Source organism: Sorex fumeus, unplaced genomic scaffold, assembly GCF_029834395.1.
Source record: "Sorex fumeus unplaced genomic scaffold, SorFum_2.1 ptg000122l, whole genome shotgun sequence".
NCBI lineage: Eukaryota > Metazoa > Chordata > Mammalia > Eulipotyphla > Soricidae > Sorex > Sorex fumeus.
This window is the reverse complement of record NW_026606179.1, coordinates 60,200,423-60,227,258: the sequence shown is the minus strand read 5'-3', so window position 1 is coordinate 60,227,258 and position 26,836 is coordinate 60,200,423. Positions and strand designations below refer to the sequence as shown.

Sequence of the window (26,836 nt, the reverse complement as noted above, 5' to 3'; positions counted from 1 at the left end):
TGTGTACCTGTGTGTGCGTGCGTGTCTGCGTGTGTATGCCTGTGTGTGCATGTGTCTGTGGGTTTGCATGGGTTTGTGTGTGTGTCTGTGTGTGTGTGCATGTCTGCCCGTGTGTCTGTGCGTCTGTGCTTGTGTGTGTGCATGCTTCTGTGTGCGTGTCTGTCCATGCACGTGTGCACATGTGTGCACCTGTGTGCTGAGCACCCTTCTCACGCCTACATGTGCACATGTGTATATATGTGTGTCTGCACATGTGTGCTGAGCACCTTTCTCTTACCTATGTGTCTACATGTATGTGTGCATGTGTGTGCTAAAGACTCTTCTCATACCTGTGTGTGCATGCATGTGTGTGTGTTTGTGTGTGCATGTCTGGGAGTGTATGCATGTGTCAGTGTGCACGCATGTGTGTGGGTATGTATGCATGTGTGTGCACGTGTCTGTGGGTTTGCATGGGTTTGTGTGTGTGTCTGTGTGTGCATGTCTGCCCACGTGTCTGTGAGTGTGTGCATGCTTCTGTGTGCGTGTGTGTCTGTGGTGTGTGCATGTGTGTGTGTGTGTGTGTGCTGAGCTCCCTGCTGTCCCTAAGCGTGCTCACAGTGCTGTGAACCACAGGCCGCACTGCCCACACATCCCTAGGATGCCTCGCACAGACCCTCGCACCCCACGCCCGCACCCCTCTTTCTGGGCTCTGCTTCGGGGCTCAGAGGAATGGGGGTGTCTGGGGGCAGCAGCAGGAAAGGCCTGTCACACCGACCAGCTTCTCCCCTGAGCGCCTCGGCCTCCAGCTCCCTCACGCCCCCCGAGGGCTGTCCTAGTCCTGGCATTGCGCCACCCGCATGGACACTGCAGCCTCCACGGCCTCGGGGTGTTTCTGCACCCTGGAAACTGCGTAGGGCCGAGAGCGGGCACCGGAGATGAGGCCGGATATGCCACAGACCCCAGGCTGAATCCCGGGTACCACACAGTGGCCCCCGAGCACCACTAGAAGTCACTCCTGAGCACAGTGGGGAACAGCCTCTGAATGTCACCAAGTGTGTATACACCCACAGACACACACACACACACACACACACATACACACATGCAGGCACACAAACACAGACACACACAGACACACACCAGAAAAGAAAAAGAAAATGTGTGAAGCTCTGCTGGCTGGACACGGGCGCTGTGTCTCTCCGGTGGCTGCTCCAGTCTGTGGGAGACAGGTCAGGGCCAGGACAGATGGGCGACACGCCCCCTCAGTCTCTTCCTGGAGGGCCCAGGCTTGGCGTGCAGGAGGACTGGGTCAGCCCCACAGCACAGGCCCAGGCCGCTGGGCACCGCCAGGACCATCTCCCAACACCCAGCCAGGACTGACTCCACACCCCAAACTCATTTCAAAACCCCTCTCGGTCCTGGGTCCGAGCCCCAGCACCACGATCGGGGAAAACGAAAGCCACGGGCATCTCACGGCACCAGGGTCTGCAGAAGCCCCGGTCTGTGGACGCGACAAGGGCTCTGTGTCCACGACTGCCGGCCACTGGGCCTGAAAGGGGGAGCCCCGTGAGAAGAGTGCCCAGACAGACGCTGCCCCGGTCCCCGCCCCGGTGGCCACAGCCCGCTGCCCCAGGAAGTGGCTCCATGTCTGCGTGCAGGGCCGGGCTCGGCCTCCCCAGCTCAGGTGAGGGCGCCTGTGGGTATGTGACAGGGTGACTAGTAGCAGGGTTGGGGAAAGGGGGTCACGGGGACAGTCCCTGCGGTCCCGCACTTGTCACCAAGCCACAGGACGTGGCCAGCCCGGAAGGGAAGCACCGAGACCTCCCTGCTGCCAGGCCCACACCCTGCTCAGCCACCCCATGAGCCTGCAGCCCTGCTCAGCGCAGCGCCCGGCCGGCAGTGTCCCGGGCAGCGCGGCCAATCCCTGCAAAAGGGGCAAACCTCTCACCCGGGCAGCTCTGCCCCAGGACCGCAGGCCAGATCCAAGACCGGCGTCTGTAGCCGTGCAATTCCCTCTGGATGCTCGGACCCGTGCTGCCTCCTGGCTCGGTTGCTGGCTCGTGGCCCAGCCTGGGCTGCCGCCGCCCCTCTCCCATCCCTGCCTCCACCCGCGGGAATCCCTCTCCCTGCCACCTTCCTGGCATCTCCGCTAAGGGAGCCGGTCACTGGCTTAGACCCCACCCACCCACTCACCCACCCCAGCAGGGGCTTGAGAACCTTTTTTTTTTTTTTGCTTTTTGGGTCACACCCGGCGATGCACAGGAGTTACTCCTGGTTCATGCACTCAGAAGTCACTCCTGGCGGTGCTCGGGGGACCCTATGGGATGCCGGGAATCGAACCTGGGTCAGCTGCGTGCAAGGCAAACGCCCTCCCCGCTGTGCTATCGCTCCAGCCCCAGGGGCTCGAGAACCTTCATCGAATCTGCAAAGCCTATTTCCAACCAGGGTCTCGTTCACAGGGGGCCGGAAGCAACTACGGGGGTGCAGGTCAAGCTCGCCCTCACCTGAGACCAGTAGGTCGGCCCCTTTGCTGCTCCCGGGGACCCAGTGGGGGAGGCATTCAGCCACAGCCGAGTGAGAGGGGTCGGCCAAGGGCTCTGGGGCTTCTCAGAGGCCTCGGGCCAGGGTCTGGGGGCCCGTGAGGACTCTCCAGGAGCGCCAGGGACAAGCTCGGAGAGCTGCGGGCATGCCGTGCCCCCAAGTTTGCCCCGCTGTTAGCCCCCGTGGCTCCATGGAGGCTGGCGCGTGTCAGCAGCCCTGCTCTCGCTGCAGTGCTCAGTTTGCAGTGCTCAGTTTTCTGTGCTTTCTACCCGTGCAGCCCAGGTATGTCTGAGCGACAAAAACAGACACGACTCACACAGCAAACACCGGCCCGCTTCGAAGCAGGGTCGGGACTATGTCAGCCTGGAAGGGGCGCGGGAGGCGGCTTCCGTCTCTGACGGGCTGCCGGCACGTTGGGGTCCCTGGAACACACTGAACCGTGCAATGTCCTGAGCGCGCCTCTCGCGTTGGGGTGCAGCGGCTTGGACGGGGCTGGGGGAGAGATCGCTGAGCGGCCCAAACCCGTGCCCTGAGCGGTCTCTCCTCTCCCGGCAAGAGGCGCTCGGTGCCTTTCAGCTTCCAGGACTAGGGAAAGCGCCTAGCGTCAGTCAGTGCACGTGTTTGCCTGGGGCACGGCTGCGTTTCTCCTGGGCATCCTGTCCTGGACTGGCCGGGCAGTGAGCATGGAGCGTTTAGGAAAACGCCTTCTGCGGAGACAGGCGGGAAGGGGCCTGGCTACACCCGGCCAAGGCCAGCTCAATCCCTGAAACCACAGAGGGTCTCCCCAGCGCTGCCGCCAGTGATCCTGGAATCAACCCTGACCCCAAACAGAACCAAAACAAACGGTCATTAGGATCCAGGCCCCAGGGGCGAGTTGAGGCAGAGGACATCATGAACGCTGACTGAGCCAAGACAGTCAGGAAGGCTTCCTGGAGGAGATGCCCCAGTGAGCTAGCAATGGGCAGAAATGCCAGCTGAGGGAGGGGCAGGGCGGGAGGCCAGGCTGCGGGAAGTGCAGGGATGACGCAGGCCTGGGTGCGGCTCGGCTGGCTCGGGGGCGGCACCAGGTAGAGGCTGTGGCCAGGGTCAGGCAGGAGGGCCGGGCTCCCTCTCCGGGGCTGGCTCAGTCTTGCCAAGGCAGTGGGACTTCTCGCAGCTGGGCACTGCCTGGGCAGAGCTCGGCTGCTGGATAGTCCCTGTGGGCAGCAGGAGGGCCGGAGGGGGTGGCGGGCACCAGCCCCAGGGCCCAGACAGCAGCGTCGAGCGGCACGAAGCACCTGCCGCGTGTAGTGGGGCTGAAGCCCGAGGTGCCCTGCTGGATGCCAGGCGGGTGCCAGGCGGGGTGCCCCTCCCCCTCCAAACAATCACCCCCGCCGCGGCTCTTGTGCTGGAACAGGGATGACAGACCCTCGTCGAGGAGATATGTGGGCACGGGGGGCCCAAGGAGGAGGCAGGGCCTGGCGCGGAAGGCGCCCAGGGCTGAGTCTAGCCGGGTGCGAGTCCCAGAGCATCAGACATGGGGGCAGGGGCAGTGCAGACCTCTCGAGTGCGTCTCTTGTGTGTGTGTGGGGGGGGTGCGTTTCCGTCCCTGGCCCTGTCTCCACCACGTGCCCCCGCTGCGCTGAGTCTAGGGGCAGCCCCTGGCCCACCCCCGGCCTTTCCTCTGCACCCCAAACCATGGTCCTGTAGGCCCCGGGGGGCTCACTTGGGAAGGCAAAAGCTTCCAGAACCTTTTCCTTTCCCTTCTTTGGCCACACCTGATGGCGGCCTGGGGCCCGGGGGTGCACGGGGGAGTGGAGGGGTCTCCCGGCCCCCACCCAGGCCCTTCCCTGTAAACCAGAGTCAGAAGCCCTTGTGACTGACTGGCACGCCTGAGGCGGGCCGCCTGCCGTTACCTGGGTCGTGTTGGTTGGGTCAGTTCTGGGGGGCGCCCTGGGCAGTCCTGAAGGGACTGAGTGATGACACGGTGAGACCCCGGGGCCCACTGACTCATCTCGGCCCAGAGCTGGTCCCTACCGCCCCCTGGGGCATCGCCCCGTGCACAGTGTCCAGTGCCCGGGACCTTCTTTCTCCGGCACTGAGGGGTGGCCCACGCCTGGGAGCAGCGCCCCCAAAACAGACACAGCAGCAGCCCACCCCCCCACCCCTGCCTGGGAGAGGCCCAGAAACAAAGAACAGGGGCCCGAAAGGTAGTGCAGTGGGTAGAGCATCCGCCTTGCACGAGCCCACCTGGGCTCCATCCCCAGCCTCCCATATGGCCCCGGAACCCAGCAAGACAGTTCCCTGAGCGTAGGCCCAGGAGGAAGCCCTGGACACCTCCAGCAGCAGCAAACAACAACAACAGCAACAACAACAACCACCCAGCCAATAGCGTTATTAAGAGATTGCTGGGTGCCACCCTGGGGGTCAAATGGGTGAACAGCCTCTAGTTCTTTAATTCTTTTCTCTTTTTTTTTTTTGCTTTTTGGGTCACACCCGGCGATGCTCAGGGGTTACTCCTGGCTCTGCACTCAGGAATGACTCCTGACGGTGCTCGGGGGACCCTATGGGATGCTGGGAATCGAACCCGGGTCGGCCACGTGCAAGCAAACGCCCTCCCCGCTGTGCTATTGCTCCAGCCGTGATTATTTTCTCTCTTGGGGGGCTGGAGAGGGGGGCGTTCATCCGCCACATCGGGTGGTGCTGAGGGGTCACTCCTGGTGGGGGTCAAGCCCAGGTCTGCTACATGCAGGGTGAGCGCCCGCCTGCTGGACACCGGCTTCAGCCTCGGCGTCTTACTCGGTCTCCAGTGCTCGGTAAGGAGCTGAGGCCGGCAGCAGAGTCTTGAGGTAGCCCGCCCTGCACGCCTCCTTCACAGGGGTAGTTTCCTGCCTCGCTGGGTGGGGGTCCAGACTTGAGCCCTGTCCTCCATGGAAGTTTCTGGAAGCAGAGTCAGCCCTGGTGGGCTCTGCAGGGAGTGACCAGCCCCGGGTCAGCACCGTTCCGGCCCTGCTCTCTAGGCAGCAGGAGGAAGAGGTGCAGGAGAGAGCTCGGAGAGGACGTGTCCCAGCACACGCCGGCCCCTGGGGGGAGCCCTGGCTGTTCGGCCACCCCCAAATGCGGGAGAGATCCCTGGAACATTCTAGAACTTGGGGGCCCAGGGTCCAGTAAGAGCCCCCAAGGCCTTCGAGGCCATGGAGAATGGACGAGGGAGGAGGGAGGAAGTAGCGCACTCCGGGCCCTACCCTCCTTCGCCACAGGGTCCCAGCCTTCCAGCTGAGGGGCTGCATGTCCAGCCTGGCCTGGGCCCCCCCGTGCACCCCCCGGAGCCGGGCGTCTGATGCCTCCAGCGCCCCGTTTGGTGCATGGAAGCCCATGCCAGGCGGAGCTACCAGAGGCAGCCCGTCCTGGGAACTGTTCTGGAAGAGGGGGACGGCGCTGGCCTCCACGTGGCTGATACCGGTGTGATCCCCAGATCCCCACATGGTTCCCGAGCCTGCGGGAGTGATCCCTGAGCACTTCCCACCCCTGTCTCACACACATCAAACATATATTTTGTGGGGGTGTTTTTTGTTGTTGTTTTTGTTTTTTTTTTTTTGGCTTTGGGGTCACGTCCGGCGATGCTCAGGGGTTATTCCTGGCTTTGCACTCAGGAATCACTCCTGGCGGTGCTCGGGGGACCATATGGGATGCTGGGAATCAAACCTGGGTCGGCTGCCTGCAAGGCTAATGCCCTTTCCACTGTGCTATTGCTCCAGCCCCGTCAAACATATATTTTGAAAGGGGAAAAACAAAAACAAAAACAAAAAAATGGTTTCCATTGTGATGAGGGCCCAGAGTCCAGGCAGATGGCGAGGAACAGGCCAGAGAGAACCAGGAAACTCTCAGGGGCAAGGTCAGGGGCCCCTGAAGCGAATCTCCCAGTCTCAGTTGGACGCTCCAGAGACCCGAGGGCAGCCCCGGGACCCTCCTCTGGGTCACATCCGGGCCCCGCTGCCTCCCAGGGCCTCGGCCTCTGCCCTCCCCGCCCTGCCTCTCACGCCTCAGCCCCAGACGTGCAACTCACACCGGAAGTGTGTCCACGCGGCTCAGAAGGACCCAGCCAGGAGGCTCCAGCCCGGAAAGAGGAGCAAAGCCCCAGATATGGGTCCAGAACCCGCCCCCCCTCCCCCAAGGCAGCATCCGAGAGAGCCGTGCTGGGAGCCCAGGCAGGCCTGCCCGGAGACCCCGCGCCAGGATTTCCGCTCAGGGGTGTCAAAAGACCAGACACAGACCGTTTTAGCAACTCGCACAAGAGGAAATGCAGTCGCGGGCAACTGAAAGCAAAGCCGGTCGCCACCCCTCACCACGGCAGCGGCAGCAGTGCCACAGTGACACTTGCCACCACGGGCCACCGGGGCGGAGGTTAACTTTGTTTCACAGAATTTTCGCTTTCTTGGCAATATACTGTACACAACTTTTCGAGGTCAACAAACTCAGCAGGGGCTGGAGCAATAGCACAGCAGGGAGGGCGTTTGCCTTGCACGCGGCTGACCCGGGTTCGATTCCCAGCATCCCATATGGTCCCGCAGCACCGCCAGGAGTAATCCCTGAGTGCATGAGCCAGGAGTGACCCCTGTGCATCGTCAGGTGTGACCCAAAAATAAAAAAAAAGACTCAGCAAACTTCTCTCTCGTCCTGCCCCTCCTCCCTGTGTCTCTGCTCCCCCAGAAACACTCCCCAGCTGGGCTTCACCTATGAGGGTTTCTGCCTTCGCTTCTCTCGATGCAATATGCATCTTTGCACGTGTCTGGGCACTTGGATGAGCATCTCACATAGAAACACTGGCACAGCAAATGCAAGATCACACACACATCATATATAGAGAATTAAAGTTTGACAAATGCCAGATTGTCCTTCAATTATTTGCAGGTTTGAATTGGTAAAAAAGACCCTTTCTGACATCAGCTTTCCCAGTGCCAAGGGTACATTTGTATAGGATGACACAGGCGTGGAAAGAAAGAAAAAGCTGCCCGGCTGGGCACTGGGCTCGCTGGGCTGGGGTAGAGGCTCCCTGGGGAGTCACTTCCTGCCCCCCAGTCAACCCCCAAGCGGTGGCCCATGAACACGCAGATCAGGCTCAGACGCCTCGGCCGCTGCCTTCCACGGTCTGCCTCAGAAACGGGGGCAGGGGAGTCAACGCTGCAGGGCCACCCTCCCCCACAGGGTGCCTTTCTTACCACCCCAAGCCCTCCCCACTCCCAACACACGTGCGCATTCACACACGCACACATGCACACACAGAGACACACATGTGATCACATGCAACACACACACAGACACATACGAGTACAGGCAAACACAGACACGCACACGTGTACATGCACAGAGACACGTGAGTACGTGCACATGCACACACATGTACACACAGACACACAGGTGTGAGCGTGCATATACACACACAAGACACACAGGTGCCTACACAGATACACATGTGAGCACACATGTGAGCACACACATGTGCACATGCATACAGGTACACAGGCATACACACGTGCGCACACAGACACACACATGCACATCCACACAGACACACATATGTGCACACACATGTGTACACACAGGCACGGAGTTCATCTATAGTAGGGCACACACACATGCACACGTGGCAGATACAGGGACACACGCGTGTGCACACACATGCACAGGGTTTATTTACAGGAGGGCACACACACATGCACACAGACACACATGCACCCGGACATACACAGAGACACACGTGCATACACACACACACGCGTGCGCGTGTGCTGGAGCTCACAACAGGACAAGAGGGGCTGCCGACAAGCCTCAATTTTCCCAATCTGTTACATGGGTCCCTGGAACCCTGGCCTGCTGGCAGGGCCCTGATGGGGATCAGCTGTGGGGCAGATGTGAATGTCTGTGGTTCCTCCCTCCTGCCCCGGGCTCCAGCCTGCAGGTGGGGCACCAGGGGAGTCTGGTCTGGGGCTTTCTGACCACAAGCACTTTCCCGGAAGCCGTCTTTCTGACAGGCTTTGAATAGACGGCGCGTGTGCGGGGACACACCACCCACGGGTGTCCTGGGTGAGTGACAAGGCGGCCCTCGGCACCTGCCGCCAGGGCCACTCCCCCTTGTCATCCTGTACCCAGTTCCCAGGTGGGTCTTGGGTTTGCTCCAACCCGGCACTCTGCACACAGTGCTCCTCACCTGGCCTTGTAGGAGACGCCAGCATCTGCGCCCAGGGTGCGGCTCAGGTGGGGAAGGTCCGTCACCCAGGCGTGGGGCTGGGCGTTGGGCGAGAGCCAGGCGGCACGGCCAGCCCGGACCTCGGTGGGCAACACCGCGTGTGATCTCTGTGCACCACAGCCAGACGTGAGAGCCCGGGGGCGCCCCCAAGGGTGCCAGCCCAGGTGTAGCAGCGACACGGGAAGGAGGAGAGTCACCGACAATGCTCCCCCGAGCCCTGAAGCTCACATCCCCCTGAATGCCTGCTCCTGCCAGACCCGGTGCGCCCAGGGCTTAGCCTGGCTCTGCCCAAGGCTTACCCCGGCTCTGTGCTCAAGAATCACTCCTGGCTCTGTGCTCAGGGCTGACTTCCAGCTCTGTGCTCAGGGTTCACTCCTGTCTCTGTGCTCAGGAATCACTTCCAGCTCTGTGCTCAGGGCTCACCCCTGGCTCTGCGCTCAGGATCACGCCCAGCTCCATGCTCAGGGCTCAGCCCTGGAAAGCCTCAGGGATTGGTTCTGGGATTGAACCTGGATCAGCCGTAGGCAAGGCAAGTGCCCTCCCCGCTGTGCTCTCTCCAGCCGTCCTTCTCTTTCGTTTATTTTTTAAGTTTTAAAATTTTATTTATTTATTTCCTTTTTGGGTCACAGACAGCAATGCTCAGGGGTTATTCCTGGCTCTGCACTCAGGAATTACTCCTGGCAGTGCTCAGGGGACCATATGGGATGCTGGGAATTGAACCCGGATCGGCCGCATGCAAGGCAAACGCCCTACCCGCTGTGCTATCGCTCCGGCCCCAGTCATCCTTCTCTTTCGAACGTTGGTAGGTGTCCTGGCTGATAAGGCCACACATCTCTGCTGTATGACAAGATCCCTTCCATGTTCCCCAGGAGTTCGGGCGGGGATTAAGATGAAACCCTAACTTCCACAGCGCTCTGCCTGGCCGAACCCGGCCTTGGTCCTGCCACCTGTCTCCGAAGAGGGAAGCAGGAAGGAGTGCCTGCAGGACACCTGTAGGGGTGTGTGTGTGTGTGTGTGTGTGTGTGTGTGTGGTGGGAGGGGTGGCCTGGGTGGGTGCAGGCGGTGTCCCTGGGTGACCGGAAGGCCTATGGTGGGACCAGAGGATGCGTTTCTCAGCAGGGAGATGCTGGACCGGCCCATCCCCCACCTGACCTGGGCGGGAGAGGGTCCGGCTTGTGGGGCCTGTGGGGCCGAGTCCTTACACCCAGGCGGGGGCTGTGCACAGCGGGGATACGCTCCCCCCCAGACCCTTCGCCCTCCGCCCCCCTTAGTGCAGAGCTGGGCTGAAGCAGAGTCCGCCTGGGGTCGGCTGGGAGACCCCTGCCTGTCACCCCGGCCAAGCTCGCCCAGTGTCCAGTAAAAGGGTGAAATGTGTGTGTCCTACCCCCAGATGTGTTTCCTTCCACCCCCACCAGCCCCCTCAGTCTCTCTGCACCCGCAGACGCTTCAGGAGGACCACTCGGGCACGCGTCCAGCGGGCACTGCCCCATGGGACAGTTAGACACTTTGTCTACTTTGGGGGTCACATGCTGCCATGCCTAGGGCTGACTCCTGGCTCTGTGCTCGGGGATCAAGGGACTTTGCGGAGTGGTGGGGATGACACCTGGGTGGGACAGACGCACAGCAAACGCCCCCAACACTGCGCTGTCACTCCAGCCCCTCTTGGGGCCCTTCGGACAGAGCCACGTGGCTCGCAGGGCCTGTTCCTCCTCCCGAGTCTGCCCCCAAGTTCGGACGCCCACACCCCCCGCCCCATCACTCAGCGCCAGGCGTCTCCCCGCGGCCTGTCCAAACCCCTTCGCTGTGAAGTCGGGGTCTCTTCCTGCCCGAGAAAAAGGAACTGTGCTGGGCAGGGCCATGGGAGTCCCCGGAGCGGGGCGGGGCGAGGGTGTCACCAGCACCCCACAGCCCATCCCGTGTGCAAGTGTGAATGGAGACGGGCCAGAGGTTCGTGCCTGGAGGTGGGAGGGGACAGTCACGGATCCTGGGTGGGAGGGAACCGGCTCCCCCCTGGTGGCAGGAGGTAGCGGCAGTAGAGAGGGGCGGGTTGGGGTGAAGCCACCGATGTGCCCTCGGCCGCCACCAGCCCTCCCTGCAAGGACTCTTGCCCCTGTGAGTGGATGGGCGTCTGGGGCTGGGGGCAGCGGGGGGTTCGCACCCAGAGCCAGGACACCCCAGGGCTCAGGGCAGTCAGAACACAGTCCCTCAGGGGCCAGCCCACGCCCCACGTGAGGCACTCGTGTCCCCACACCCCAAGCTTGTGGACAGAATCCCATCTGGAGGACCAGGCCCCCGGGCTCCCTCAAGCCGCCCCTCTGGGCCAGCTGCTTCCTGCGAATGGGCAAGTGGGTTCGGACCCTGTCACCCAGAGCTCTCTGGGGGAAGCGGGGAACTGAGGCTGCAGCTGGCGGTTGGCCACCAACTGCTCTGTCCCCTAAAGCTCAGAGCAGGTGCTGGGAAAAGAGGGGGCTGGGACCCCGGGGTTAGCAGGGCAATCACAAACCCAGCTTCCTGGCCTCATCTGGGGCGCTCGGCGGGAGCCCCTGAAGGCGGGACCTGAGGATAACTTTCCCAGCTGGACACCAGGGGGCAGCAGAGACCAGGAAACGGTCGCACCAACACCCGCGATGCTGGAGCCTCCCGGCGGGTGGGGACCGGGTGGTGTGTCCGGCTGCTCCTATGGGCAGTTGGGAGTGAGCAGCACCAGGTGGACACCCCGTGGGTGGATGCTGCACACGGGCATCGCCAGGGGGGCCTGAAACGGCCACACGAGGACCACCCACGTGTCGATGAGCAGGTGCGGTGACGGGGTGCGTGACTTCCTGCGCTGGCAGCCGGGGAAGGCAGTTGCAACACCTGCCCGACGTCCATCCACGTGCAGGCACCAGCCAGATGCGCAGGGCATCCGCCGCCACGAGGGAGGGAGGGGGACACAGCTGCAAGGTCCCGTTTAGGATGATGCAGCAGCTGGAATTCCTGATGGCTGCACCGGGAATAAACGCACCCAGTGTTGATGGTCGGACCCTCCGCAATGAGCTGAATGAAGAGTTTTGTGCTGAGTCTACATACTCCGCCTCCACTGGGGTGGGGGGCAAGTGTAGTGGAGACCAGCGCCAGGAGTCATGATTCCGCGAGCGATCACCTCACAGAACCAAAGCAGCCAGACCCAGGAAGTAAAGCCATCGTCCTGGGGGCTTGGGGCCCGGCACTGAGAGTTTCGGAAAGTGACCCAGGCCACGTATCACGCAGCTGTGACGGCGAATGAATGAGGTCGTGTCTGCACAGTTATCGCAGTGGCGGGAGCAAGGCTGGTTCCACCCCAGCACCGGGGGTGTGTCCTGCAAGCAAGCACGCTCCGAGTGGGGTGACTGCCGGGCGGCGCACCCAGCGCACCCAGCCAGTTTGTGGCCCGGCCCTCCCCACGTACCCTCCAGCGGCTGACAGGAAACAGCTCCACTGTCCACCGCCCGCACCCCAAAGCTCAGGGCTGTGGCTGCCGGCACCCCCGGTCTAGACAGAGAGGTCCAGCTTCCTCCTGAGCACCCGTTCCCCGCCCCTGGGCACCCCAGGGCTCACCTTGCCCTGGAGTCCTCCTCTGTCCCAGGAAGCAGACAGCTATCTCCGAGGGGATCCAGGGACCCCACCCCCTATCCCCCGCAGTGCTCCTTCCCCAACATGCCGCCCCTCTGGGTCCCGTTCTGAGCTGCCCCTGCAGGGAGACTTGGGGGTGGGATGGGTGGGGTGGGGTCGAGTCCTCTACTCTCCAGCCCATCATTCGTTTTTCGGGTGCACGCACGTCCAAAGCTGAACAACTTTATTTTTTATAGCTTTTATCTATTGCATTCTTTTACTTATTTTTCTTTTGGGGTCATACCCGGCGATGCACAGGGGTTACTCCTGGCTCATGCACTCAGGAATTACTCCTGGTGGTGCTCAGGGAACCCTATGGGATGCTGGGGATCGAACCTGGGTCTGCCGCATGCAAGGCAAACGCCCTACCCACTGTGCTATTGCTCCAGCCCCCAGAGCTGAACAGCTTTCTAAAAAATCCTTAGCGATCTTGGTGGAAGCCGGCGCCCAGGTAGGGGCTGGTCCGGGTGGTCCCCACACTAGGGTGCAGACTGTGCCAGGGCCGGGACCCCCAGAGGGGGCTAAACCCTCTTCAGGGTAGGCTGCAGGGAGGCAGAATCAGCGGCCCCCGCTGGGGGTGCAGAGAGGGGGTCGTGAGACAGGAGCATGGGGGCGGAGAGGATGCAGAGAGGGGTGGTCGACAGGGGGCCTTGCGGGGAGCCCTGGGAGTCCCCGCTCTGCCCACAACGCTGGGTGTGGGCCCAAACCTCAAACACCCGCGTCTGGGCCCTGCCTGGGGGCCACCCCGCCCTCCCGCAGGCGGACACTGGCAGGTGACCCCGCCTCCTCCACGCGTCCTCATGGCAACGTGATGTCGCGAGGCAGCATCGCCCCGCCCCGAGGGCGTGGCCTTTGAGGGTTGCCGGTGGGCGTGGTCTCGGGTGGGACACACACACACACACACACACACACACACACACACACACACACACACACCCAGGAAAACTGCATTAGGCTAAGGGGGAAATGGTACCATCAGGATGACAATCGCCTCTTCCTTCCCCTCCTGGAGCCCTGTCCAGTCCCCAGCGTGGCTCCCTTGTTTCCGGGAGGCCTCGCGTGGTGGTCACTGCGGGGCCCACGAGGGCTTTCCCTGCAGCTTTCTGATCCAATAAGAACATAATAAGAACATAAGCGTCTCTGCGAGTCCCCTGTGGTGATGTGGAGGTGGGATGACGAGCCGCTCCGGGGGGTCTCCTGCAGCCCAGGAAGCCTCCGACACCCTCACACCCATTGAGACTTCTCAGGGCCTCGCGTGCCCCTTTTCCTGCTGGGCGAACCAGAGGCTACTCGTGCCTGGGGACAGGGGTGGGGGTAACGGATTTGTCCTCGCCTCTACCCTTCAATTAGGAGGTGGGAAAAACACCAGAGTCTGTTTGCCCGGCGCTGGGTGGACGCTCTCGGCCAGCGCGGGTCTCCCGATCCTGCAGGGCCAGGACTAGAGGGTCCGCAGGAGAGAATTCTGGAGGGCCCGTTCCGAGGACCCTGATGCAGGGACCACGACCAGAGGGAGAGGGAGAGAGGCCAGCTGAGAGCAGCTTTGTCCAGTGGTAGCCTGGGAGCAGGCCAGCACTGCAGGCCCCGGTCCTGCTGTGTGGACAGAGTCCAGTATCCTCGTCCCACTCTGCACAGCTGTGTCCGGTCGTGGGCATCGCCAGGTGTGCGGCCCTGTGGCCCGGCAGATGGCAGCAGAGAGCTCACAGAGGACGCATCTACCAGCCATTCACCAAAAAAACGCTCCGACCCAGGCGGTGCCGGCGTCATTCATGCTCCCCGTGGAGGCAGAGGCAAGCAGGCATCTTTTCATTAAAAAAATTTTATTTTTGGCCACACCCGACTGTGCTTAGGGCTTACTTGCTCCTGGCTCTGGACCCCGGCGGGGCTCGGGGAATTGAATCCAGGCGGGCAGAGGCCCATGCAAGCACGCACCTCACCCCTGGATGACTTCCCCAGTCCCTGCTGCCCACCCAAGTTTTAAAACGTCACTTTGCTTTATTTACTTAGCTTTTTGGGACACACCTGGCGATGCACAGGGGTTACTCCTGGCTCATGCACTCAAGAATTACTCCTGGCAGTGCTCAGGGGACCATATGGGATGCTGGGGATCATACCTGGATCGGCGGCGTGCAAGGCAAACACGCCACCCGCTGGGCTATCTATCGCTCCAGCCCCTAAAATGTCACTCTGCTTTGAATCGAGACAAAATTCATGTAACACGAAAGAAATCACTTCATGGTGTTTAGGACATTCACAAGGGGCCCCCTGCCCACCTCCGATTCCCAACGTTTCTCATGGATCCAACGCTTAAACCTCATCCTGCGTGCAGGCCTCCCGCTCTGCCTCTCCAGTCATGACATGTGTGCCCGTTTGGCCCGTTTGGGTGCAATCGCCTGACCGGTGTGTGGTGGCCGAGGCTGCCCGGCTTTCTCCAGGCCTGGACACTCCCAGGACTGCCCTTCTGAGGGGCACGTCACAGTCTGCATTCAGTTCTCTCCGCTCACTCCTGGACCTGTGTGTGGTTGCCACTGTGAACACACTGGTGTGCAGTGTGTACAGAAATGATGCAATAACGGGGGGTCCGGGAAAGGAAACGGGGCTGGGGGCTCCTGCCTAGCACCCTGCTGCTGACCCTGTTAGAACCCTTGGCACCCCCCAGCCCCCGAAGGGGAGATGATGCAAGTGTCTCGTGAGGAACCCTAAGTGCATAAACACCCGCCGTCACCCAGGAGGGAGGTGGGCGCATTTTCCTTCTTCCAGAAGCTTCCCTCCAGCTCTGTGCCCACATCACGGCCCTGGCCCTTGGGCCGAGCCCCCGCTGTCTGTGACCGGTCTTTTTTTTTTGGTCACACCCAGCGATGCACAGGGGTTACTCCTGGCTCTGCACTCAGGAATCACCCCTGGCGGTGCTCAGGGGACCATATGGGATGCTGGGAATCGAACCCGGGTCGGCTGTGTGCAAGGCAAACGCCCTCCCCGCTGTGCTGTTGCTCCAGCCCCTGTGACCAGTCTTGAGCTTTATTCCCTGCAACCCACACAGCCAAGCCCAGCTGGGTTCCGTCCACACACGTCCCGTCCCTGCTTGTTCCGCTCCCGGGCTGCTGCCAGGAGGGGCTGTCGTGAGCAGCGGGGGTCTCGGGAGGGGGCATATTCCGTGCTCCTGGGAGCACACCCAGGAATGGCACTAGGAGGTCACAGGCAGGGCAGACACCACGGCCACACCGATGGTTTCTGTGGGGTGCCCTCCAGAAGGGGTGTGGGGCAGGACCCGTCTGTGGGATGGTGCTGTGCAGGAGGGCGTCCCCTGCCCCTCTGTCCGCAGCACGCCAGTTCCTGTCTGTCCTGGGGCCACGTCTGCTCAGAGCTTTTCTTCTGGTGCTCCCGGCTCTGTGCTCAGGAGTCCCGCAGTGCTGGGGACTGAATCGCAGTCAGCTGCGTCCCTCTTAGCGGCCTTCCAGAGTCATGGTTCGACCGAGACCCTCAGGCAGCCAGTTCGGAGGTGCCCCAGGAAGCAGGGCCCTGGCAGGGCCCCCCGGGAGCTGCCCAGCCCCGAGGAACCGAGACTGCAGGGCGCACAGGACACATGGACCCGTGGCAGAGCCCAGGGGCATACAGGGGCTTCCTCCCAGGCCGGCTGAGGGGCAAGAGAGGTGACAAGGCCGGGGGACACCCTTTCTGCTGCCCTTTCTGCTTCCCGATCTCGATGGCTGCCAGCCCGCCCAGCCCAGGAGCCGAGGGCCGTACTGGGCGGTGCTGAGTCAGGGCCGGGCACACACTGAGCCGGGGAAGGTGGGCCGTCACTGCTCATCCCCACCCGTGGCCACCGCACCCCATTCTCTGCAAGGGGACACGGTGGAAAGACCCTCGGGCACTTCCGGGGGCTGCTGGGCCGGGGCTCTGGGCTGTCTCCGGCTCCCTGCGGCCTGGGGAGGGGCAGAGGATGGGGGGGGGGGGCTGGCTCAAGGCCCAAAGGCGGGTACATCCAGGCAGTTCTGGGGACGCTGCCCCCTTCCACATGGCGTCCGCGGGGTCCGTTTAGGGTGGCGGTGACGGTACCGGGGGCGGGAATGTCAGCGGGGCCAGGCCGGGAAACCGAGGTCGAGGAGGGGCCCCGGGCGCTGCCGTGAGCCCCCCGCCCCCCCCCCCCCCGCCCCCACAGAGCGATCCGGACCAGCTGTCGATGAGTCACTTACAGTTTATTTTTGCCTGAAAGTTTTTCACATCTCTGAACACGGCTACGTGACAGTACTATCACCATCGGGAGAAGCGGCGGGGCGGGGGCGGGGGCGGGGAGGGGGGGGGCGTCGTCTCGGCTTCCGGCTCCGAGGGCAGAGAACCGAACCGAACCCAACCATGAGGACGACGAGAGGGTGGAGAGACGGGACGGGCACACGCACACGCACGCACGGGCACGGGGAGGGGCTCGGGACGGAAACCGGGTTTCTTTTTTTTTCTCCTTTTTTATAAAACGAGGGCCTCGTCGGGGGGGTAATAAAGTCTACCTAGCAAAGTATAAAACAACAAAAGCACGGTGTCCATTGAATAAGATTAAATAGATATAAAACAATGACATCGACGGGGTGGGCGAGCGGGGTGGGGACGGTTCCGAGGTGCCGGGAGGGGAGGGGACAGGGTGGGGCGGGCGGATTTTGTGCGAAACCAACAGAAAAATGGGGCCGGGGGGGTGGGGGGGCAGGGACCCCAAGTAAGCCGGGAGGGTTCTGTTCTGTACAGGGAGGGCTCCTTACGGAAAAGCCGACTGTTTAGAAAAGAAATGGAGATCGGTTCATCTTCGGGGACGGCGTGGGCACCCGCAGAGCGGCGGTGACACGCGTGGGGGACAGTCAGGCTGGGGGAGGCGTCTCTCCTCCCAGGAGACCATGCAGAGGGGCGGGGTGGGGCATGCACAGGGCCCGGGGCGGGGGGTCTCGAGGGGAGCTGTCGGGAGGGGCCTGGGGGACAGTTAGCACCCCCCCTCCGAACGTCTAAGGCTGGGCCTCAGAGGAGCACTGCCAGATGGGGACCCGCTGCCTCCTCTCCCCCCTCCGCCTGACCTCCACACCCCAGGAGGGGACGTCGGGCCCGTCGGAAACACAGAGGCGGGAGGTCGGGGCGGGCAGGCGGACGGACGGACAGACGGAAGGACAAGAGAGCATTAGCATACAGAATCCATTAGGAAAAAGCAATTGATTTTCCAAGGAGGTTGGTTCTTTTTTTTTTCTTTTTTTTTTTGTCTTGTTTCCTTTTAAAAAAATAACAATAACACTACCACTACCCCCACAGACAGACAGACAGACGCGGACCAGTTCCGACAGTGCTACAGGCCTGGGGCGGGCGAGGGTCGAGACTTCATAAATAAGGGACAGGTCCCAGACCCACGGACCTGTCGACATTTCTTAAATAGGCGCGTTAGTTCCATCTTATGTACAACGAGAATCACTTTGCATAGCGACGAGGACACGGGCCGGGCCGGCGGCTGGGTCTTCTGGTCCCAACGGGGCGGCGGAGGGTGTGGGGGTCGCAAGGCAGGTGCCGCCTCCCCGGGGGAAGCGGGCAGCCCGGGGCGCCCCCGCCCCCAAGCCCATCGGGGTCACGAGATGGTCGCTGCTGTTGGAGCTGTCGCCATGCGCGGCGATTCAACACAAAGGCAAAGAAAATCCACGAAGGGTCCCCTCCCCGCCCGCCCCCCCTCCCCAGCCCGGCCCGCCACTCCGCTGGCTGCTACCAAGTCCGTTGAATCAAGTCGAAGTTCCCCATTACGAAGCTACAAGAATTAGGCGGGGGCTGGGCGTGCTGACGGGCCCCCTCCCCCCTCCCCCCTCCGCCCTCTGCCCCCGGAAAGACTCCCCCATCTAGCTCACAGCCGGACGCTGGCGGGGGGCACCCCCAGGCCCGGCGCTACGTCTAGGAGTCAGAGCTGCGTGGCGCCTTCACCAGGCCTCCGTGTAGCGCACGTCCACCTCCTTCAGGTTGGGGAGCTTGGCCTGCGGGAGCAAGGGGCGCAGCTGTCCAGCCCCGCAGGCACCCCCCGGCCCGGACAGGCGCCCCCCGCGGCCGCCGGGGGCCCCCATCGGCCCTCACACCCGCACCCTCGTCACCTTCAGATCCTCGTAGGTGTCGGCCGAGAGCTTGGTGCTGTTCATGTTTAAACTGCAGAGACTTTTCATGGCTGCCAGGGCGGACAGACAGACAGACAGACACAGGGGGTCACGGATGCCGGGACCCGGGGCCAGCCAGCGGCCAGCGGGAGCCCGCGGCCACTCGTGGAACACGGCCCGCTGCCAAACATGCCTCCTGGCCGGTCCTGACTCCGCCACTGCCCCAGCGCCTCCCTCGGTCCCTCCCAGGTGCGGCACCACCAGAGGCAGAAGCAGCCCCCCTCCCCCCGCCAGCTGGGGCCCCCAGTGTGGGCACGCGACTGGCCTGGAGAACTGTGAGGCTCCGTGGGCCTCTCAGCCATGGCCTTGCCTAGCCTCAGGTTGGGGGCCACGATCCGGCCGGCCAGCTAAGTAAGGGCACCCCTGCCTTGACCTTGGCCCTTCAGGGCCTGTGATGTGACCCCGTGGCCAGGCCTTACACACACGCCTTTTCCCCCCTGCCGTGCCCGGCCTGGGCCACACTCACAGCTGAGGGCCAGCAGGCCGGCGTCCGTGACGGGCGTCTCACACAGGTTCAGCACCTGGAGCATGGTGAGGTGTTCCGACAGGAGCCGCAGGCCGGCGTCTCCAAACTGGGGGGGCAGAGAGGCCACCGTGACCCCCGGCCCGGGGTCTGGGCTGCTCCCGCTGCTCCCCGAAGACTCAAAGGCCTCGGGTTTGAATCCGGGCCGAGCCCCGCCTTCCGCTACGGGGCCCGGTTCTGCCATCGGTCAGGGGTTCCGGACTCGGGGGCCTCCCACCCACCGACTGTCTAAACTGTGAGGATGAGGGCAGAGTCGGGGATGACCCCCAGCCCCGAGTCGGGTGAGTGACCTGGCATCACCCCTCAGCTCAACTAATCAGAGCCTCTGGGGCTGACTGACTCTGCTTGGGGACCTGCCACGAGAACCAGGCACCAGGCAGGGAGGAAAGGCAGGAAGGCAAGGAGGAGGGTGCAGGGAGGAGCGGGCGGGGACGGGCGGTGGGGAGGGGGCTCCGATGAGGGGGTGCGGGCACCTGAGTGGACCACAGGTTGAGCTGCTTGAGGGAAGGCAGTTTGATGAGCTGCTCGGCGCAGGCACTGGTCACGTTGGTGAAGGCCAAACTGAGGTTCTCCAGGTTTCCGAAGGAGCCAGAGCTCAGCAGACGCGCCAGGTCTGCGTCCTGTGGAGAGGGCGGGCGGGTCTCGGGGCTGCCGGGCCGGGCCCGGAGGGGTGCCGGGAGGGGGGTGGCCCCGGGACTCAGGGCTGAGTGGGGTGTTCTGAGGCCACGTCCCTCCGGCGGGCCCGTGTGCGCATATGCGTGCGTGCGTCCGCGCCCCGTGTGCATGCGTGGGAGTGAGCGCACACGTGAGGGCAGCACCTGGTCCCGCCTTCGCCATGCACACACGAGGCCCGTGGGGACTGACCGGTGCCCGAGCGCCAGCCCGAGGCAGCTCAGGCCGGGGCCCTTCCCAGCTCCTGAGGGTCCCGGAGTCTCAGCCGCTGCCCGGCGGCTCGGCTTTGGGGCGGATCCCCCACTAGGCGGGGCCTTGGGCCACGTCCGAAGCCCAACAAGGGGACCTAAGTGGGCTTCCAGGAAGCGGCACCCCCAGCTGCCTCTTCCTCCTTCCTGCTGGCTGCAATGAAGATAAGACGGCTGGAGCTGGGACAGCCTTTCTGAACCAGGAGGAGGCAGCCACCAAGGACAGCGGGAGAGCACGACGGGAGACGCGGAAACCCCCAAAGAGCCGGTGGGACGGGGGACGGGCAGAGGCACAGCCCGTCCTGGCAGGCAGATGCCCAGGCACGCCAGCGTCACTGCTGCTCCGTGTGTCAGTGCTCAGGGCTGACTCCTGGCTCTGCACTCAGGGATCCCTCCTGGGGTGCGGGGATTGAACCCAGGTTCGATCTGGGTCCGACCTGCGCTACTGCTCCAGTCCCTCTAGCTGTTCCCAGGGAGCTGGGGATGGAGAACTCAGCCCTGCTGTCAGATGGATTTCAGGTCCCTTCCGGGAAGTCCGGTCCCCCCGCCCCGGGCCCACAGCGAGGAGGGGACACTCACCGTGGACTTGGAGGGCAGTGTCAGCCTGGTGGGCCCGCCTTTCCTTTGCTGCAGCGGAGGCAAGGACACAGTCAGGACCCGGCGCGCCCCCCGCCTCCCCCCACGCCCAGTCCTCAGGGATCACTGCTGACTCAGCGCTCAGGGCCCTTTCCTGGTGGCACTGGGGGTGGGGGGTGGTCACACAGTGGCAGGGGTGGAGCGAGGGCGGGCCACGCGGGCAGTGAGTATCCGCGCCCTGTACCTCCAGGGCCCCCTGTTTGGTTCTTGGGGGACAGAAGGCAACAGGGCGAATCAGTGTTTTGAGGTGGCCCGAGAGTTTAGTAGCGGTGACCCAGGGCATCCTTTTTTTTTTTTTTTTTGCTTTTTGGGTCACACTCGGCAATGCACAGGGGTTCCTCCTGGCTCTGCACTCAGGAATTCCTCCTGGCGGTGCTTGGGGGACCATATGGGATGCTGGGAATCGAACCCGGGTTGGCGGTTGGCCGCGTGCAAGGCAAACGCCCTGCCCGCTGTGCTATTACTCCAGCCCCGGGGGCGTCCTAGTGGGGTGGCCCGGTCTCAGCCGCAGTGAGCGGGGAGGGAGCGGAGCCCCCGGGCCCACAGACCAGAGGGTGCGGGCAGCCTCACTGCTGTCTGCCACGCCTGCCTCCCTTCCTGGGCCAACGTTGGCTCCCGTGGGTGTGGAAGAGGGTCGGACTGGGGCCCCGCAGGGGTGGAGGGGTCGAAGCTACGAGCCCCACGGGGGTCAAGGGTTGGAGCTTGGGGGCCGGGGATCGGGGTGTGGGCCCCCCAGGGGTTGGGGGTCAGGGTCAGGAGTCTGGCTGTGGGCCCCCCGGGGGTCGGGGGTCAGGGTCAGGAGTCTGGCTGTGGGCCCCCCGGGGGTCGGGGGTCAGGGTCAGGAGTCTGGCTGTGGGCCCCCCGGGGGTCGGGGGTCAGGGTCAGGAGTCTGGCTGTGGGCCCCCCGGGGGTCGGGGGTCAGGGTCAGGAGTCTGGCTGTGGGCCCCCCGGGGGTCGGGGGTCAGGGTCAGGAGTCTGGCTGTGGGCCCCCCGGGGGTCGGGGGCCAGGGGTCGGGGGCTCACCAGCTCCTTCAGCTCCCGCTGCCGGTCGCAGAGCTGCTCGTACATGCGCTTGCCGGCGCCCGTGCTCTCCAGCGTGGAGATGATCTGCAGCTGCGTGTCGTTGTTGTCGATGACGTTGTACTCCAGCATGAGGCACAGGATCTGCGGGCACTCGGCTGCTCACCAGCCGCCCCGCGCAGGGGCCCCCCCCCTGCGCCCACGCGCCCCCCGCCCGGGACGTGCCCCCCGCCCGCGCTCACCTCCACCATGGTCTGGTTGCCCCGCAGGGCCAGGAGCATGCAGGGCCCCAGCTTGTTTTCCGCCAGGGACAGCAGGAATTTTTTGGTCTTGTAACAGGAGCCCATGAGGATGTGCACCTGGAGGGGGCGTCCGGGTGAGGGGGGACCGCGGGGCCGCGCCCAGCGTGCCCCCCCAGGAAGCGCGGCACCCCTCCCGGATGGGCAGGCAGCCCCGGGGCACACGGCCTCGGGACACACCCCGGGGGCACAGGGCCGGGGGGACGGACAGATGGACCCGCAGACAGACGGGCCTCACTGGGGGAGCCGAGGACGGCAGCCCAGGCCGGTGCTGAGGTGCCTGCCACGGGAGCCCCCAGGACACGCGTGACCACCTGCTCCCTCTGGCCTCCAGGGCCAGCCGAGGAAGGGCGGGAAACCCACCCAGCAGGGGCCCTGCCTCGTGTCCCCCTCGCTCCCCGTGCACACCCCGGCAGACAAAGGTGTGCTCCTGGCTGGGCAACTGCCGGTGCCACCTCACTCTGAGTCCCAGACTCAAGGGACGGGGGGGACGGGACCCCCAGGTGTTGCCATGGCAAAGCTGTGACGTCAGGGGAGCCCCCGGAGCGCTGAGACCCACCCGAGCTGGCAGGACCCGCACTGTCCCTTCCAAGTGTGGCCTAGCTGGGCACCTCTCCGTGGGGCACGCTCGCGTGGTGACCAGAGAAGCCCCCGGGATGCCCATCAGCCCATTTCGCGGAGGAGGGAACAGGAAGAAGCCACAGGAGGCATGCCAGCGGCCCAGGGCAGTGCCAGGCAGGGGACAGAGCAGGCCGGTGGCAGTGGAACGTGGTGGCCGCCACGTCCCAGGGCACCACAGCGGGGAGAGGCCTTGGGGATCGTGTCCACCCGCGGCGGCGGGGTCCGGGTGCTCAGGCTGCACGCCGCAGTGGGGGACAAGAGTGTCAGGGGTGGGACGGCTGGCCGGGCGCGGCCCCCGCACGCACCATGCTGGCAAAGAGCTCCCCGTCGTCGTCACAGGCCACCCCTCCGGGGCTGTAGAGCTGGAACCAGCCGTCCTTGCCGGCCCGCACGCTCAGCAGGCATGAGTGCACCTGGGGGGACACGCGGCGTCACCCACCCGGGCTGGCTCTCTGTCCACTGCACCCCGCCCTCTGGCGTGCCCCTTCCCGGGAAGGTCTCTGCCCGGCCAGGATGGGGCATGAGCACAGCTCGCCGAGCTTCTGACAGGCACCGCACTCCGGAAGGCAGCGGGGGGTGTGTGTGTGCGTGTGCATGTGCGTGTGTACACATGCATACATGTGCATCTGCGTGTCCGAGGACGCGCCCTCGCATCAGGTTCCGGGGTCTCTGCACACAAGGCCTTCCTCCTCCCTGTCCCGTCCAGGGCAGGGCTGGTCCTGTGTTCAACCGTCAGCTCATGAGCGGGTGCTTGGAGCGTGGGTTTGTTTCTGGGGGGCACCGTGAAGCTGAGTCCCCACAGGGAATGCACTGACAGCCCCCCGGGATACTGGGACCACTGCCTCTGTGGCCCTGCCACCCCCGGGGCCCGGGCTGAGGGTCCGGCTGCCTTCGGGCTGGTGTCCTCTCGATCCAGAGCAGAGGAGGAGGATGGGCCCTGCCTCCACCCACCTTTCTGCCAGCTCAGCCGGCCCCAACTGACATGGGGCAGCCTGGGCAGAGCCCGTGGGGACTCTCCAAGGCCAGTCCGTGGTGGTGTCCACGCGGCACAGGCCAGCACGGTGGGCTCAGTACGGGGCACCACGTCCAGGGAGCAAAAGCTACCCCGCCCCGCCAATCCTCAGGGCACCGAATTCCAGGGTGAAGACCACCTTCGGGGTCAGGGACCCCCACATCTACTGAACAGGGGTCTGGAAGTGCGGGGCCATGTGGACACACCAACATGGCCTTTGTCAACTGCTGGGGTGACCCACAAGACCACTGCGAGAGAGGCTTACCTCTTGTCGGGGGTCTTCGGCGAACCTCTGGATCACGTACTTCAGTTCCCTGCAAGAGATGAAGCCCAGGTGAGCGTGTTTGGGGTCTCGCCTCAGGTGGGCCTAGAGGGGCTGGATGCGTGTGACCTCCCCAGGGAGAGCACGGGGGACAGTGAGGCAGGCCGGAGGGGCGGGGCCCAGTACTCACTTGGTGAACTTCTCGTGTGCGAGGGCTCTGGAAGAGAGAGAGGGGCCATGAGTGGGCGCCGCAGGACGTGGAGCCCCCCGGCCCCGAGCCCCATAGCTGGCACAGAGGTGCAGCCGGGGCCCCAGGTGTGCCTGCGGCTTGTTCCACAATTAAGGGGCAGCCGCGCTCATTAGTGGCAGCATGCGTGGCCCCTGGGGCCGCCCAGCCAGTTGCATCACGGGCCCCGCACGTGTGTCCCTGGGGCTGTGGGGAGTCAGATCTCTCCTGCCCCAGCCCCAGGGGGGCCCCCGGCCGGCAAATGGGGCCATTACCGAGTGTAATGCCCCCCTCCGGGAGCCACATTTCATAAACAGCGGCTCGCTAATTAGAGCGCGCCCGGCTGCCCCCCGAGATCCGCGCCCTCAAATCGATCAAAACAGACACCCCAGGCATCTCAGGGCCTGCCGGCCACTCACTTCCCTGGGACAGTCCGAGGGAGCGGGGGGGTGGGGGGACATGGGGGTACGAGGGACCCGCTTCCTCGTGCAGTTGGGACTGACCCTGGGCCAGCCTACCCGAGGCCCCGGAGAGGGTCCGGGGCATGCTTGCTGGGTTCACTGAACCCTCAAAGCCTCAGGCCGGGGGTTCTCCGCCTTTAGGGGGCAGGTTCTGAGCCATACCCAGCTTTGCCTTCTGACACCTAGCTCAGTGCTCAGGGACCACTCCTGGCAGGTCCAGGAGACCTGGGGTGCTGGGGAAAGAACCAGGAAGACCACACACATGGCCACGGCCAGCCCCCTACCTGCTGTCCTATCGCTCCGGCCCCTTCATTTTATTTTTTTGCTTTTTTGGGGTCACACCCGGGGATGCACAGGGGTTCCTCCTGGCTCTGCACTCAGGAATCACCCCTGGCGGTGCTCAGGGGACCATATGGGATGCTGGGAATCGAACTGGGTTGGCCGCGTGCAAGGCAAACGCCCTAGCGCCCTATGCTATCGCTCCAGCAGGCCCCTTTATTTTTCACTTAAAAAAAAAAAGGGTGAGGGCCACATCCAGTCATGCTTGGAGGCTTCTCTTTAGTGCTGAGGGACCACATGGTGCCAGTGACGCGGCTGGACCTGGTGTGGCCCGGACTTGCGCCCTGCTAAGGCCTGCTGGCCGCCTGCGGCCTTTCTCCCGGTCACAGAAGCACGGGGCCAGGCCGACTTACTCTTTGGGGAATGGAATGGGTTGAAGCAAGCTGGCCAGCGATGGTCTCCAGTCGTCATAGTCCGACCTGCAAGGACAAAGTGGGGTCAGCACGACAGCACTGGGGACCCAGAGCTCCGACGGCAACCCACAGGGAATGGCCACCGCGGGGTGAGAGCGTCCAGGCCCTGGTTCGCCCTCTCACAGCGTCATCGCAGGCTCCATCCTTAGGCCTCAAGGGGTGTCTTGGCCTGACCACCCCACCCCCCACACGGCGCTTTCCGGACCCCGTGCTCTGTGCGTTGTGCATCTGCTGAGTGTGGCCCACACTGGGACAGGGCGTCTGCACCCTGAGACCCGCATCTGCCTCCCCTGGCAGGTCAGGGAAACCCTGGCGAGAGCTTCCTGCTCCTTCTTCCTCTGTCACGGCGCCCATGCAGTCCAGCCCACCCGGGGGCCTGGCAGCCTGAGGGTGGGCCCGAGACTGGGGCTCCCATTGCCCCCCTTGTGGGGACGGGAGGGCGGGCGCCGGTGCTGGGGACTTGGGGAGGGCTCGGGTGTTCAGCCCCTCAGCCCGTGCAGGCTCCCTGTGTGGCCCTCAGCGTGATCCCCGCCACGCTCCTCCGAACAGCACCCTCCCTGTGGAGGGGACGCGTCACTCGGCACCCAGAGTGTGTCCACAGCCACCAGCACCCAGGCCAGGTGAGGCCCCCTGAGGAGAGACGCTCCCAGGATGTGCCTCACTCGCCCGGCAGAAGGACACAGCAACGCAGTCCCCCAGAGCCTGGCATGGTCCCAGTGTGCCCGGGGTGGATGCTGGAAGGTGACCCGCCTGCCCCTCATCACATGGCAGCCTCTCACTGCCCAAAGGCCACTGGGCAGAATGGACAAGGCCTGCGGCCCCGAGCAGATCCTGTGCCTGCAGCTCTGACATGTTAGGGTGGCTCAGCGAAGTCACTGCCCCCCATGGAGAGAGAAGCTTCTGGAAGGACGAGCTCTGCCCCAGCAAGGCCTGCATGTCCCCAGAGCAGGACCCCCCCCACACCAGGAAGCACCTCTGGCAGGGCCCAGCAGCTCTGGGGGGGTCCCGCAACCGTGTCAGACTGGGAGGCCCGGCCGAGAGAAAGCGAGGACAGCCCCGCTGCCTTGGAGAAGTGCGTGTCCTCGGGGGCGGGCTTTGCCCTGCACTTCCCTGGGCATCTCCTGCTCCCTGCTGGTGGTCACCGTGGGACATCCCCATCCTCCAGCACTGCCCCCCACCTGACCATGCCCCTGTGGCAGTGACAGAGTGAACGGATGGCACAGTGGGCGCGGCCAGACATGGGCTGACGCCTGCACGGCACCCGGGAGTGTTGGCCCAGGACCCGGCACTGCTGAGCGCAAACAAGCCCTGGACCGAGACCCCCTTTCTGGCTGCACAGAGGGGCTCAGAGGGCAGGACGGGCCAGGGGCGCCAGCCGGGAATGGGGGCCCCAGAGTGGCCCCCCGCCCCCTGACCTCTTCTCCAGAGCTGCCAGGAGCCAGCCTATCTGCATGGGGGGGGGGGCTGCTTTCCTGAGGGAAACCCCCTTGGGGATGACCCCCCCTGAGTGCCCCACTGCACCCACACTACGGGGCCACCGTCTAAGTCGCAGACCCCTGAGTGAGTTATCAGA

At 64.1% G+C, this 26,836-nt stretch overlaps 1 protein-coding gene across 1 annotated transcript in view; it reads right to left on the bottom strand.

Annotated features, from left to right (window-relative positions):
- Positions 1 to 18,147: 18,147 nt before the first annotated feature.
- The window catches only part of CMIP (c-Maf inducing protein), a 129,791-nt gene continuing 121,102 nt past the window's right edge, over positions 18,148 to 26,836 (bottom strand). The window contains exons 11-21 of the mRNA XM_056135900.1: positions 25,204 to 25,269; positions 24,015 to 24,041; positions 23,828 to 23,876; positions 22,856 to 22,963; positions 21,873 to 21,989; positions 21,634 to 21,774; positions 20,554 to 20,601; positions 19,528 to 19,674; positions 18,998 to 19,103; positions 18,472 to 18,542; positions 18,148 to 18,357 (exon numbers count right to left, since the gene is read on the bottom strand). Of these exons, the coding sequence (XP_055991875.1) occupies positions 18,304 to 18,357; positions 18,472 to 18,542; positions 18,998 to 19,103; positions 19,528 to 19,674; positions 20,554 to 20,601; positions 21,634 to 21,774; positions 21,873 to 21,989; positions 22,856 to 22,963; positions 23,828 to 23,876; positions 24,015 to 24,041; positions 25,204 to 25,269 (934 nt within the window). The 3' untranslated portion in view covers positions 18,148 to 18,303. The remainder of the gene's footprint in view (positions 18,358 to 18,471; positions 18,543 to 18,997; positions 19,104 to 19,527; positions 19,675 to 20,553; positions 20,602 to 21,633; positions 21,775 to 21,872; positions 21,990 to 22,855; positions 22,964 to 23,827; positions 23,877 to 24,014; positions 24,042 to 25,203; positions 25,270 to 26,836) is intronic.